Source organism: Schistocerca serialis, chromosome 3 (genome assembly GCF_023864345.2).
Source record: "Schistocerca serialis cubense isolate TAMUIC-IGC-003099 chromosome 3, iqSchSeri2.2, whole genome shotgun sequence".
Classification (NCBI taxonomy): Eukaryota; Metazoa; Arthropoda; class Insecta; order Orthoptera; family Acrididae; genus Schistocerca; species Schistocerca serialis.
In genome coordinates, this window is record NC_064640.1 from 979,346,426 (window position 1) to 979,362,545 (window position 16,120).

At 45.7% G+C, this 16,120-nt stretch overlaps 1 protein-coding gene across 1 annotated transcript in view; it reads left to right on the top strand.

The window, feature by feature from the left end:
- LOC126471420 (neurogenic locus Notch protein) overlaps positions 1–16,120 on the top strand; it is a 381,291-nt gene that overhangs the window by 320,191 nt on the left and 44,980 nt on the right. Inside the window, exon 7 of the mRNA XM_050099559.1 lies at positions 816–971. Coding sequence (XP_049955516.1) covers positions 816–971 — 156 coding nt within the window. The remainder of the gene's footprint in view (positions 1–815; positions 972–16,120) is intronic.

Here is a 16,120-nt window from a genome sequence, read left to right on the forward strand (position 1 = left end):
TTAATTCTCAGCCTGTTCGAGTCTGATCGTCTGTAAGATTTTAACCTTGGGACAAAGTACCCTGCCAGTGGTGTTACATGGGATGTTTTAATTATACGCATGACATCTGCACTTACAAATGGTGGGCTGTGGCGTGCTTCAAATACAACACGTACATCAGACCAGTATGGGAATATTATGTCATCGTATCCTTTCTTATGGGCAAACAGCCAACGAATCCTCCTTCAAGATGGGCCAAAGGCCAAATTGTTCGATAGTACGAAAATAAAGACTAAAAATTTACAGGTACAGACAGCAAGGAGCCGTATAAGAGCCTTAGGAGGCCAAAAGGAAGCGTAACATTACAATTATAATGTCTAAGTATGAAGTTGTGATTAAGCGTGAACATATGTGTATATCCGAACCTCTCGATACATGTTTTTCACATTCATGTTCTTGTACGTAGCATATGTAAATAGCCCCTCAGGTATTATCGATTGGCATATTAGGGGAAGGCGAGTAATCAAAGCCGGTCGGTGTGGCCGAGCAGTTCTAGGCGCTTCAGTCCGGAATCGCGTGACTGTTACGATCGCAGGTTCGAATCCTGCCTCGGGCATGGATGTGTGTGATGTCCTTAGGTTAGTTAGGTTTAAGTAGTTCTAAGCCTAGGGGACTGATGACCTCAGATGTTAAGTCCCATAGTGCTCAGAGCCATTTGAACCATTTTGAAGTAATCAGACTTGTCTCAAATATAATGGGAAGGAACGGTGCAACGTTTTTAGTTAAGTTTACTTTATACATGGTAGAATAAACAGCGAGGCGTGTGTTTTGTGCAGGGCTGCTGTGCCACCTGGACGACGCGTGCACATCGAACCCGTGCCACGCAGACGCCATCTGCGACACGAGCCCCATCAACGGCTCCTACACGTGTTCCTGCGCCAGCGGCTACAAGGGCGTCGACTGCAGTGAAGACATCGACGAGTGTGAGCAAGGTGAGTCACCGTCCACCCAATCCGTCGTTTACTTTTTCCACTTGGCATTTTCTTCATTGGGCATCGTTCACTCCTGTTCTTACAGTTTTCCTTCGCAGAAGACACGAATACTAATTGTAATCGTTATGTTCTCTGCCTGCAAAAACCCCTGTGATACGCCAGTAGTTGCGCACGGTACTGAATATATGGGCACGAGATTTGCCATTGGATGAGAATAGAGTGGTATAACTCCTGGGAAAAGGTAGGGTTCTTTTGAACCTCGCACATCTACTGTATGTCCTCTCGACTGGAGTGACAGGATTTCTTAGACAAGTCTGTCGGACGTTGCCCTACATGGCGTTCGAGTAAACAGTGAGAAGATAACTTCGAAATGCGCCGAACACAGAGCACACTATCGGCAGCAGAGGGGTAGATAAGAATGCCCACTCAGTTGTGCAAATGGAGGTTGCATCGTTAGTAAATTGCCGCGCAATACAGGAACGTTTGTAAATCAGTGTCCGGTGCAAAGACTTCAATAATTCTGCGAGCCGCTTTCCCGAGCGGTAGGGCGACTGTTCTAAGCACTGACTGATGCCCGTTTTTCAGCTACAGTAGAAACAGAGTATATTTTCACTCTTTTCTCCTGTTCTTATATTTCTCTTTTTGAGACTATCTTTCCTTTTTTAATGGTGTGTATTCCACCCTAATTCTCACCTTATTGCTGAAGTAGTTATATTGGAATTTGTTATCACTGGAGTTTGACTGGTTTTTTCAGATACTTTATGTATCTGAATTCCTTATGCAGGTATCTGAATTTCTTATGCAGACTAATTGGCTTAGTCGCATTATTCTTGAAACAAATGATACACTGTAATTTCCACAGTAGTCGGTGATAAACGGAACAGATTGACAGCTGACCAGCAACATAAATGCTGTTCCACGCACATAAGTAGGCGGCGAGCCCTATATTGACTGATTGCACCATTATTGATCAATCACTGATATTAGTCACAACCGTCAGGGAATGTAAGGAAGAGCATTTCTTCCACGAACGCCCTCTTAAAAAACCTTCGTCCTACTAATTAGTGAGAGGTCAAGGTTCTTTCCCAAGGTGAGTTTACACGACGGACAGAGAAGTTTCAGAAAAGAACAATAAAATTTTTCATCAGTTCGTCTGGTTACCATGAGGGCATCACAGAAATGCTCGATAGAAAGCGCTAGGAAATGCATGTTGCGTAAAAGCTATGTGTTAAAATTCCGATGGAGACTGGCTGTTAAAATTTTGAGAGCATACGTTCCAAGGGGGGAAAACAGCTCACCACTTCATACCTCATACATTTAGCGTAATTACAACACCTGTAAAATTTAAGAGAAATTCAGATATACGAAGATGCGCAGCGAAAATCTTAATTCGCTCGCAATAACCACGAATGGAAGAGAAATGGGCTATAATGAAATTTACAATGTGTACCCTCAACCACACACAGGACGCTGGTTTGGAGAGTTCACGCGTAGTGTTGTTATAGCTCGACTAAACCGTTTTCTGACAATAGGGAGCAGTTGTACATGTGCATCAGTAGTCCTCCCGCTACGTATTTCACTCTCCTTTCCCCTTTTCACTGATGCCTCGAGGGAAGAACAAAAATGTCGGAAGCCTCCGTATGAGCTCGAATTACTTAGATTTTACCGTCATGATTATTTCGCGCTATGTGTGTGAGGGGAGGTAATACATTTCTTGATTTGGAACGTAAGTTCGCGGAATTTTAAGAGTAAATTACTTCTTGACGCGCGTATCGCCCTACCTGTAGCGTCTGCACTGGACTTGGGTGAACATTTCTGTGACTATAGGCGCTGTTTCTTTTTAGATCTCTCGTATCTCTTCTCTTAATGCTACTCAGCAAGGATTCCAGATTGATAAGCAGTACTCAAGAATCGGTCGAACGAAGGTTTGTAAGTTAAAACCTTCGTCGGTGAATCACATTTCTTATTCCAATGAACCTCTTTGGCATCTTCCTTTACTGCAACTCGTTTTATTAAGTCGGTCCAGTTCGTCACTTCGATCACATATTTATAAATATCTTATGACAATGATTGTTTCCAACAATTGATAATCAAACAGCATTGCGTCTTTTCATCTGTTTGAGAGGGATGTGATACATTTGTTTGCGTTGCATTTTACCTGCCAGTCCTTTCTTCTAGCGCTGGTTCTCTCCGGTAATCCTTCATCTCGTTGCAATTCAAACGCATTCGGAATTCCCTGTACATAACAGTGGGCTAGGACACTATAATGAACTAACGGGTCATTTGATATCCTGACTTTAAGGAATAGGGTTGCATTATGTATAACACATTCTCATCGCAGCTCGAGAGTCATTGTAATAACGTGAAAACTTTGGCCAATGACTCGTTTATCCACGTGACACCTAATTTCCTCATCGTTCAGATGTCTGTGTTCCATTTGGTTTTGCTAGAGTCTGAAGGACTTAAGAGATAAATAGGGTTGGTTCAAATGTTTCTGAGCACTAAGGAACTTAACATCTGAGGTCATCAGTCCCCTAGAACTTAGAACTACTTAAACCTAACTAACCTAAGGACATCACACACATCCATGCCCGAGGTAGGATTCGAACCTGCGACCGTAACGGTCGCGTGGTTCCGGACTGAAGCGCCTAGAACCGTTCGGCCATTCGGCCACACCGGCCGGCTGCAGCCGTAGTGTCATTCCCCTTATTAGATAAAATCTTAGCGAGTTCAGCAATACTTAGTTAGGGAAGAATCGGACAGACAGTGACAGAGCGCGTAATAATGCAGCTTACAGATCCGGTTTCAACTCCGGCTCATTGCTTTAATCCGACGCTAGAGGTTAGGTATTACAGTCATTCGTAATTCGTGACTATGGGATCTCGTCTTCTCTCTTCTCTCATATTGTGTGCTGCTATTCCCGGCTATTGGCTCTGCCACAGCGGTTTATGAAAGTTGATGACCGTCGTTAATTCTAGCGTCAATTGGCAAGCGTTGTAGATGCGGACGCAGCCATCTGTGAGATAGCGTGTGAGCTCTGACATTCAGCTTACCGGAGTAAAGTCGTGAGCGTCGAATGAGGTGGTGTGGGCCGTGTTTTACAGCGCGCTACTGGCGGCTTGTTCCGATTTTTCAATTAGCCGCTTTTCAGGAAGCATCTTGCAAGGACAGAGCACTCTTTAAGGGCGAAAGCCGAAAGCGTGATAGTAGTGTAGTATCGAGGCATGTCTCGAGTTAAACCGTGATCATTTCCGTTATCTCATTTTCGGATTCAATGACGACCAGTGCGGATGTCCTGTTACACGTACTTGCTTGTTGTTTTCCCACAATGGCATAATCTGAAAGGGCCGTCAACTACTTCTCGAGCGCCACTCGAGCTGTCTGAAAAGGCATTCTTGACCCGTAAGAAATGATGAACGTATCCTAAGATTTGCGATCAGTCGTATACCATAAGAGCATACGCGGTCCAGTCACCAGCGCCTGTGGTCAACGTCAGCGTACATTAGGTGACAGAACAAGCAGAGAAGGATATATGAAACGTGTCGGGGGGCATGGAAAACAGTTCAGTCGTTGTCGTAATGCGGTCTCGAAGTGATTTATGCGACGTCCGAAAGGGCGTTCGCGCCAAGGGTCGAAGCATTTCCGAAACGGTAAGTTTGTAAACTGTTCTCGTGCCGCAGTGGTTAAGTATACTGTGCATGGTAAAATGGTGCTATCCGAGACCGGCGCCGAGGTAACTGCGATGCGTCACGGAATTTAGCAGCAGGGCAGTGCAATGTGTCAGCCAGCTCGCAGTTAGGTGCGTGTAGGATGAGTTTAGGGTGAGCAAACTGTCCGGATAATGTGTGGAAGCAGCTGTCCACGGCACTGGCTTCACATCTCTGTCCGTACCGTCGAGAACCTCATTGATAATCTCGCTGCTAAAAGTTGTTACTGACAAGTGGCCACTTTAGTGACTGGACAGTGTGTATTACAAGAACTAATACGGAAAGGCAAGATACAAAATACAGAAATCGCCATTGTAGACGATTTTTTCACAAAACAGTGTTTGCAACATAATTTAAGATGCGTTTTCATACAATCACGATATCCATAACCGTGAGATCACTCGTGTTTCTCCCATTGTATTTTCTGTATACACTGAAGAGCCAAAGAAACTGGTACACCTGCCTAATATCGTGCAGGGCCCCCGCGAGCACGCGCAAGTGCCGCTGCCGCAACACGATTGCCATGAGCTCGACTAATGTGTGAAGTGGTGCTGCAGGGAATTGACAACACGAATCGTGCAGGGCTGCCCATAAATCCGTAAGTGTACGAGGAGGTGAAGATTTCTTCTGAACAGCACGTCGCAAAGCATACCATATATGCTCAATAATGTTCACGTCTGGGGAGTTTGGTGGCCAGCGGAAGTGTTTAAAGAGAGAAGAGTGTTCCTGGAGCCACTGTGTAGCAATTCTGGACGTGTGCGGTATCGCACTGTCCTGCTGGAATTGCACAAGTCCGTCGGAATGCGCAATGGACATGAATGGAGCAGGTGATCAGAAACTATGCACATGCTTCCACAGTCCCCTGCTGACGTGCAGGGTCAACGGATTCGTGAGGTTGTCTCCATACCCGTATATGTCCATCCGCTCGATGCAATTTGGAACGAGACTCGTCCGACCAGGCAACATGTTTCCAGTCATCAACAGTCCAATGTCGGTTTTGACGGGCCCAGGCCAGGCGTAAAGCTTTGTGTCGTGCAGTCATCAAGAGTACACGAGTGGTCTTTCGGCTCCCAAAGCCCATATCGATGATGTTTCGTTCAATGATTCGTACGCTGACACTTATTGATGGTCCAGCACTGAAATCCGCAGCAATTTGCGGAAGGATCGCACTTATGTCACGTTGAACGATTCGTTTTAGTTGCTGTTGCCGTGCGGGATCTTTATCCGGGCGCAGCGATTTGAGAGATTTAATGTATTACCGGATTCCTGATATTCACGGTACACTCGTGAAATGGTCGTACGGGAAAATTGCCACCTGTGAGATGCTGTGTCCCATCGCTCGTGCGCAGACTATAACACCACGTTCAAACTCACTTAAATCTTGATAACCTGCCATTGTAGTAGCAGTAACCGAACAACAAATTAACGTACAAAAATAAAAATAAACTTAGATATTTATGTTTTAAAAGTGCCAATTAAATGTATTTCCGGGTAACACGTTCTCAGAGACGATAGGCACTTTTGCAGCGCTTGTGCAAGTTGCCTATGAAGATGTAGCGTGCGTTTCCGTTTTCGACATAGTCCGGTTGGAAATTTGCAGCTGTGTGTAGTGTGTGGCTCGGTAATGGAGCGAGGTAGGGGGACGAAGTGTTGAGGCCGGCGTGCCGGCACAGCCCCGCATCCGGGTTCTTCAGTTACCCGGCCGTTTGCCGTATCAGTTTCGAGCGTACACGCAGCGGGCATTCCGGCTTTCAAACAAAGGAACGTCGATTAGAGAGGGGCGTGGAACGAGAGCTTGCCAATAGTCAGGCGCCGCGCTCGTAAAACTCGCCGTGCAATCCACCTGCAACGCGAGCCACCTTTACATATCTACGAATTTACGAGGCATACGGTAACGTCAATTACAGGACGGTTTATCTTGTCCGATTCTCCCGCAGTCTGTTTTTCAAATAAAGCTGCGTCCGAAAGAACGTAGTTTTCTGCCGGATCGACTGTGATAAATAAAAAAATAAATAAATAAATACAACGCAGAAGATGTAACTACAGTATCGCTGTCTCGCTATCAAAGACACTAATATCGTGACCTACATGAAATGACATTTCATTCTTCAGTCGGACATTTATCGCCGTCCAGTAAGTCATCAGATACGGACCGAGCGAACTGGCGCGGTGGTTAACACTGGACTCTCATTCGGGAGGACGGTTGTTCGAATCCCCGTGCGGCCAACCGTATTTAGGTTCTCGATTGTTTCCCCAAAATCACGTAAGACAAGTATTGGAATGGCTCCTATGAACGGGAAACAGCAGATTTCCTTCCCCAACACGAATTTGTGCTCCGTCTCTAATGACCTCGTCATCGGCGGGACATCAAAGTTGCAACTGTCCCTCCTTACCTTTCAAATACGAGTGCGCTTTCATCACATACTTAGGCGAATTTGAATTCCACGAAATAGTTTTTGTAACGTTCATTCGCGTAAGCATTCCAATTTCACTGTAAATGTGTTAATCTCTTAAGTAGTACTCGTTTGAAGCTTACTTGCAGTTAATAAATCATATTTTCAGTACTCAAGCCCATGTCTCGCTATTTATCGACATCCCTATTTTACACGCGATAGTGGACGTTGGAGGAACTGCAACTTCCTCTTCCTATGCATGACGCCAAATTTCCATGACTGACTATCACGTTCTTGTCTTTTATCTCCACACAGATACAGACATGTCTTTTTACCGCCTTCTCTCTCTCTGTCTCTCTCTCTCTCTCTCTCTCTCTCTCTCTCTCTCTCTCTCTCTCTCTCTCTCACACACACACACACACACACACACACACACACACACACACAAAATATATTTATATCTCGAAAGCATAATCTTTTCACCTTTAACAACCACATAAATAGGTAAATCAAGTAATATGGGGTGTTAATATATTTACGCCTTCATTATAGAAGATAGAGTCGATGTCTAAATTATCAGTAGCTGATCTTAGCGACAATCCAGGTTTCCCATCGCTGCTCACATAAGTTCCTGTATACGTTATTTTCCATTGCCACTGTCTGACCTGTGTGTACGACGAAAAAAAATGGATTGTAGTCTATTGTACTGTCGACATCTAGATGGCTAAAGCCGTATCAACAACTCAGTTGGGCGAGGATGGGACAGAAAACTGTGGTGCCAGTTGCAAAGGATCATTTAGTCACAGCCTTCAATACCGAAACTGCGGAAAGAGTACTAAGGATTGTCGATATGGTGTATGAAAGTCGCATAATGGTATAGCTATCGTGAACACTTTGGTAAGATGATTCGTTATTGGGTTTTCTTTCTCTGGAAGAGCAAAGAACAGAAAGGTAATAGGCGAATGAAATTTACTTCTGTCAAACTCCCCACCACTCTCATAAGTCATAAAGTGACCCACCAAGCTTAACATCATTACTTGATAGGCAGGTAAATATCAGACTCGTCTGCCCTCTCTCCAAGGAGCACAGAAAAGGGAACTGTGGTTTAATCATGTAGTGGCAACAGTCTCATGTGATTCTGCTGCTACTTTATTAAAATGACATAGCAACTTTTCTTCTGGTTCTACCACTTGAACATGCACAAGGACAACTACTAATCCGTACAGCAAAAGTTAATTTTCTTCAGTCTTCTTCTTCTTCTTCTTCTTCTTCTTCTGTTAATGAAAGTCGATAAGGCATTACTCTATCTTCTTTCTGTTCTTTTCTTCAGTAACGCGACGATACGCACGGGATGCAATCTCTCCCTGAAGATCGTGTGCTTCCAGTCATAACGGACTCACAATATTCTCTGATGTGATGAGTAGGTACAATGAACCTGTCGATTCTTTGTAACACTTCCCCTGAGCCACGACTTAACGGTAGATTCGTTTCAGAAGGTGATTTATGATACGGGGGGACGTGCTGGTTTTTAGCTGACAGCAGCGGCTGTATTTCAAACCGAATGCTGATTTTTCCAGATTAAGTGTTCGCTGTCATACAAAGGGGTGGTTGTTATTGCACTTCAGTGTTTAAATTTACTGATAAAAAGCATAGCAGCTGGAAATCTGTGATTCGGTGTCTCAGTAGGTAAGTGCCAGACTAGAAATCCTAGGCTGTCTCTGAGCACTATGGGACTTAACATCTGTGGTCATCAGTCCCCCAGAACTTAGAACTACTTAAACCTAACTAACCTAAGGACATCACACACATCCATGCGCGAGGCAGGATTCGAACCTGCGACCGTAGCAGTCGCGCGGTTCCGGACTGAGCGCCTAGAACCGCGAGACCACCGCGGCCGGCAGAAATCCTAGGTTTCGGGGCCCTGTCCACACCCAGGAATGGGATTACTTTCTGTCTATTATCGTGCCTTTCACTTCTGACAATGGTTTGATAATATGAAAATGTAGACTGAGGTGACAAAAGTGATGGGCTAATGATATTGCACATACTGAGATGGCGTGCAGTGCGTTGGCGGAGCCGTCATTTGTACTCAGGTGATTATAGTCGCACGACGGCAATTAACAGACTGGAACTAGACGCCTGGGACATTCCATTGCGGCAATCGTTAGGGGATTCAATATTCCGAGATCCAGTGTCAAGAGTGTGCCGAGAAAACCATTGCCTTTCACCACTGACAACGCAACTGCCGACGGCCTTCACTTTAACGACCGAGAACAGCGGCGTTAGCGTAGAGAAGTCAGTGCTAACAAACGAGCAACAATGCGTGAACTAATCGTAGAAATTAGTGTGAGGCGTACGACGAACCTACCCGTTGGGACAGTGCGCCGAAATGTGTGGTTAGTGGGCCACGGTAGCAGATGACCGATACGAGTGCCTTTGCTAACAGCGCGGCATCGCGTGCTGCACCTCTCCTGGGATCGTTGGACCCTAGACGACTGGCAAACCGTGGCTGGGTCCCGCTTTCAGTTGGGAAGAGTTGACGGTAGGGTTCGAGTGCGGCGCAGATCTCACGAAGCCGTGGGGCCCGAGGCGTCAACAAGGCGCTGTGCAAGCTGCTGGTCGCTCCGTAACGGTGTGGACTGCCTTTATATGGAGAGAACTGGGTCAGCTGGTCCAACTGAACCAATAATTGACTGGAAATGGTTATATTAGACTACTCGGAGACCATTTGCAGCCATTAATGGACTTGGTGTTTCCAAACAACGATGGAATTTTTGTGGATGACAATGTGCCGTGTCACACGGTCACGATTCGCGACTCGTTTGAAGAACATTTTAGACAATTGGAGCGAATGATATGGACACCCATATTGCCTATAGAGGCAGCGTGGCTCAATATTTAACGTCGAGTTGCGAACAGGAGATGATCAGACACGATATTAGGAGGTATTCCACGACTTGGGTCACATAACTGTATAGTTCCGGGTTAACGCTCAACCCACATCCCCAAATAACCTTCTAGCTTAGTCTCTTCAAAGCTTCGACTTGCTGTAATGTGTTATCGAGATCGTTAAAATAATGACACTGCTGTCGCGGTGCTCGATCGTCACAGAGGAGGGTCCTTTTTGCCATTGTGCTCGCCGAACCGGTAGCGCAAAAAGAACACGGAAGTGCACTAGAGCACTTTAATGGATCTGCCGCTGCACAGTGCACAATTTTTGCCGCGATACACTAGTTAGGCCGCAGAAAAGTGTCTCCGACTGCCTGCAGTCGTTCACGTGGCGGAACAAAAACGGACGGAATAACTGCAGCGAGAAAACAAGTAAGAAGAAACCTTTGTGGGCGCTGTGCTCGCCCCCGCGCGCGCTTCGTTTCTTTTCGCACAGTACAAAGACCGGTCCCCTGCACAAATAAAAAGCCACCGTTTCGGTTAGCTGCGGCCTGTAAATTCCCCGCGCTGTTTGTTTGTGCCGGGCCGGCATGCGCGCGCTGTAAGAACCGGCAACCGGCAGCCGGCTGAATGAGGTGTGAAATGTACGTGGCCACCTCCGCAGCCTTCGTCCCTGCTACTCCTATATGCCGCTCACAGACCTTCTTTGTTCCTCGCGGCGCGCCTATCAGCTGCATTCCGATGCCACCTCGTCCTGTCTTAACATCTCAAAGTAAAGAAATGATCTGTGTAAGAGCGGCAAAGACATCAGTAACTGATGGGAGCACTCCTTTAATACACCGACGAAGAAAAAAATAGCGACACCAAAAAATAACTGAAGTAGAGTAATGAAATTTCGGGAATACGTTTCTCTAGGTAACGTATTTAACCGATCAACATTGCAAGATCACAGTTTATTTTAAGCACGAGATAAGCCATTGCAAGTGTGAAGTGCTGGTACGTTAATAACCGATGTAACCTCCACGATGTCGGTGCGAGCATGCACTGTGTTGTATAGGTGCCGGATATCAGTTTGTGGGACGGAGTTCAAAGCCTGTCGCAGTTGGTCGTTCGATACAGGGGCGGTTAATGCTGGTTGTGGATGACGCTGGAGATGTCGTCCGGTGATGCCCCATGTGCTCGATTGGAGACAAATCTGCTGATCAAACAGACCGAGGCAACGTGTCGACACCCTGCAGAGCATCTTGGGTTTCGACAGCGGTATGTGGGCGAGCCTTATCCTGTTGGAAAACATTCCCCGGAATGATGTTCACGAGTGTCAGTACAACTGGTCGAATGATCAGATTGACGTACAAATTTGCAGTCAGGGTGTGTGGGATAACCACGAGAGTTGTTCTGCTGTCGTACGAAATCGCACCCCAGGCCGTAGCTCCAGTTGTAGGCCCACTGTTGTAGTACGCAGACAGGAAGGCTACAAGTCCTCAACTGACATCAAGCTAAGCAACACGCGGCCTTTACTGGCACCGTGGCAGAACCAGCTTTCATCGGGAAACACAACACTGCCCTCCAATGAGCTCTCGCTTAGCACCACTGAAGTCGCAGATGGCGGTGGTTTGGGGTCCGTGAAACGCACGCTACAGGGCGTGGGGCTCTGAGATGTCCTTACAGAAACCTACTTGTTTGTTGTATGCAACTGCTTTTTCTGCTGCCGTAAGCCGAACACGACGGTCTTCCCTCTCAGTCGTGCCACGTGGCCGTCCGGAGCCCGGTCTTCTTGCGACCGTACATTCTCGGGACCACCACTGCCAGCAATCTTGTGTAGTGGCTACATTCCTGCCGAGTCTTTCTGCAGATCGAGGAAGGAACATTTTTATACGACCTCGTTCAATCCCAGTGAGGTGTCGATGATGGCGTCTTTGTCGCCTTAAGGGCATTCTTTGCTAACATCTACATAGATACTCCGCAAGCCATCGTACCGGTACGGTACGTAAAGGAGGGTACCCTGTACCACTACCAGTCATTTTCTTTCCTGTTCCACTCGCAAATAGAGCGAGGGAAAAACTGTTGTATATATGGCTCCCTATGAGCCCTTATTTCTCGTATCGTATCTTCGTGGTCTCTACGCGCAATGTATGTTGGCGGCAGCAGAATCGTTCGGCAGCCAGCTTCGAATGCCTGTTCTCTAAATTTTCTGAATAGGGTTTCTCGAAAGGAACATCGCCTTTCTTGCAGGGATTCCCAAAGCATCCCCGTAACACTTAACGTGTTGGTTCAAACCTACCGGTAACAAACCTAGCAGCCCACCTCTGATTTGCTTCGATGTCTCAGTCTCAAAAGTAACTAACACTCACGACCGTTAAAGCTAATCTGATTTGCATTCTCATAGAGGTGCTACTAGCGCCACTCGTACGCGACTTCCTGGAAATTTGAATGGTCGTTATCTTTCAGATGCGGAAACACGCCGACCGACTTTCGCTTCTGTCGCACAACTCCCCGTTGGTGTTGCAATGTTTTCTGTCATTTTGTCAATAAACGCAACACAGTGAACATAATCGTGCAACAACTGCGGCACTGTTGACTTGCAACTCTACTGATAATCTTGCGCACTCATCCTGAACCGTGAAATGAACAGAACAGTGTAAAGCTGAACGAACGGCGAAGATCGTAAAAGGTATATTGACAAGTTTGCAAACTAAAAGACGAGCTCATTTTGTGCACATAGTTGCGATGATTTGACTTGGTCGTCTGTGCTAGACGCTGCGAGCGATGTTCTCGACTAAGATGTCGACTTCGACGTGTTTTAGGTGTACTCGAGATCGGACAGCGAGTTTTAGAATGCTACATGCGACACAGATCTCTCGCTTCGCATTGCGGGTAGACTCGTGTTGACAGCACTCGAGAACAGAATGAGAACGTTTGTTCATTGGTCTCGGAAAAGTTCCATGTTATATACCCTGCCCGTTCAAAAAGTTAGGAGACAATTTATTCGTGGAGCATAACCGACGTCAGCGCAGTAACAATGGTGGCAGCTTGAACTGACAATAGACGTGCGTTCCACCAATTTGTTTTGAGCAGGCAGTGTTAAGTAGTAGACGTTCGGTCGTAGCTTGTCAGCGTTTTTGTGTCACAAATTGCACTCGAGCAACATCTCTAAATTGACGATTCCAGGCAGTTTCCAGAATCTTTTCAAGAAGAGAAGAATAGTTTGTCCCACACGCATTGATGCCCGAGCAAAAGACGCGTGGACTACTGCCGCGACTCGATTGAAATGCAAAACGCGGGCAGTTCTTTTCTGGAAAAAATAATCGCGGGTGAAGAGACGACGTGTGTCAGTACGAACGTACCACAGAACGAAAAGGTGTCTAAATTCTCAAGAGTAGTCGACGCTTTGACGACATAATTGACATTCAAAGCAACGTGGCGCCAGGTTTGAATAACATCCCAAATAAGGACCTTTCTGACAGTTTCGAATGGTTGTGTGAACGTTCTGTTCGTTGTATTCAAGTGGGGTGAGACTGTGTAAAACACCTGAAGCCATAACGCCAGCATCTTAACGTCTCTCTATTTTTTTACTAAGCCAGTTGAGTGGTACTTAAGTAAATAAATTAGTGAAATCAAAGTGAAGTAGAAATTAGAATATAAAAGAAAAACTTGGTTTAGTTTAGAGAGTTACATACTGGCAAACAGCGGGCAGAACAGCAGAACAGAAGAGACAATGACCGTGAAGTCAGCAAGTTCCACATAAGCGGGCGCTGTCGATTCAGCCGTCAGGGCATCGCCCAACCGGCTCACGTGTTTCTCAGTTGTCGCATGTGAGCAAAGGCCCTCGCCTACATTTCAAGAGCCAATGACCGTCGTTAAGAAGATTCTTCGAGAAGCTTCTCAACGTGACAGAAGAGGCAATGACCGTGAAGTCGTTCACCTCCAGTAAACTGAAGTGAATAAATACGCGAGACGCAGTGGGCCCGACAGACGAGAGACGACAGACGAAGGAAGAAGAGAAGAGTAGCAGTAGTTTTCAGTCAGTTTCGGTGCTGAAGACCGTCATGCAAGAAGAGTTCCCCCGCCGCGCCGCTCCGCTGGCCGACGCACAACACACGCGGCCGCTTAGAGAAGAGAAACACTGGGACGCCACATCCAAGGTATCACTTCGCTCGCAATAATTAAACGGGCCACCTCGCGTTGCGCGTCTCCAGTCAGCTGGGCGAGACGGCGACACGAGATACACACTGCCACGCGTAATCAGACGCCGCCGCTGCCGCAGCAGAAGGCTACGCAAACGACACAGCTGCCGTTCTCCGAACCAGAACATCCAATAAGATACAGTTGTACGAAACTTTAAATAAAAGTTATCTTATTTAAAAATGCTGTTTCATTCTACCTCATACCCGAGCCAAGGAAGAACCCACCCTGCCCACATGTTGTTAAGAGAGAAAAATTAATTTAATATTTTCATCCTGACATAATGCTTTAGAATCAAATGCCCTTTTCAGTAAATGCTCATCCTGACAATTGACTAGCATCAAAAGAGAAAACCCAGTTACATTTAGTAGCAGAAGTGCTACATTTAGTATCAGAACTGTTACAGTATATTTGCGTTAACCTAGCTCCGTAGACTTTGGCGAGAATAGCCAGTTCTTTATCAGGCGAAGATGGGAGGCTATGGTGTGCGAAAGAATACTTTTTTAACAAATAATTTCCTTAGAAACGCGTGGGAGAGATCGCATTGCAAAGAAAATACACTAATTCAGAAAGAGTTTAGGAAAGAAAGACATTTCTGCGAGCTGGAGAACACAGTGATTGTATTGAAAATAATTTATTATCCGGCACGATCAGATTTATTTCTAACGAAGTGAGCGGTTTCGGCTATCATCGTCAATCTTCAGATCATCAGTAGAAATGAATGGTGTTTGTAAATTAGTTATACAAAAGCAACCTTTAATTGTGGAAAAGGTAAATAACTTACAGAACTGTCTGAATGCAGTATATCTTCAGGTTTTGTTCTCAAATATGTATTGTGGCTACCTTTTGTAACACAACAAATGTCCCAGCTGTAATCAAGTTCCTGTCAAATCCTATGAAGCAAGTATCGGTGTATGGTGACAAATGCTTGTGTTATCCGTTGTCGCAGCTCGTCGACGTTTCCCGGAAGCGTCGGAACAAATACTGTGTCTTTAATGTAATCCCATACACAGAAGTCAGGTGATCTTAGTGGTCAAGATATTGTTCCACCATGTCCAGTCCAAATCGGCACATTCCTATGGAGATAACGCGACAACTTCACGATCATAATGAGGTGGTGCGCCCTCTTGCTGTCAAATAAATTCTGTGCCCATATCCTGTTGTAATTGAGGCAATAGATGATGATCAGGTACGATATGCCACTTACAGTTGACTTGGCAAAAAAGAATGGACCGTAAATCTTGTTAGAGTTTAAAGCGCAGGAAACATTTACCGCAGGCGAGCCCCGTAAATGTTCGAATACGTGACGTAGTTCCTGCAAAGCCCATATCCGAACATTATACCGATTCACTTTACCGCAGGTATGAAAGGTGGCTTCGTCACTGAACACAATTTTATGAGGCAAATCATCTTTATTGTGCATTCTGTTAAACATTTCTACGCAATACTCAGCCCAATTTTCCATGTCACTTTCTTTTAAAGCTTGCGATTGTAGAGTTTGAACGATAGGCGTTTCCGCAATACCTTCCACACTGTAACGCTAGGCATACTCAGTTGCGTCTCGTTGATTTACCCGGACTACGAATGTAAGACTGCCGAACTCGTTCAATTACTGCGTCAGAGGCTACTGGCCTGGTTTCCTATGCGATACACAGCCAGCCGGTGAAACGATTGTGCCAGTTAATGAAAGTTTGTCTTTGAGGTGTTGGCTTGCGAAATTTAGTCCTGATTTGCTTCTGAACTGTAATACCCAATTTGGATTCGTGACATAAACACTGCGCACGCTCTGCACCGTTATATGACTCCACGATTGTTGGAAAAACCCATTCGCGCATGGAATAAAACATGAAATATACTGCATTCAGTACTGTATCAAACATTTCTGTAAGTTACGTTCCCTAGTTTCCCTTTTCAGACTAAGAAGTTACTTTTGTATTATTTATAAACATCCTGTATACACATCCGAGATATCAGTGTG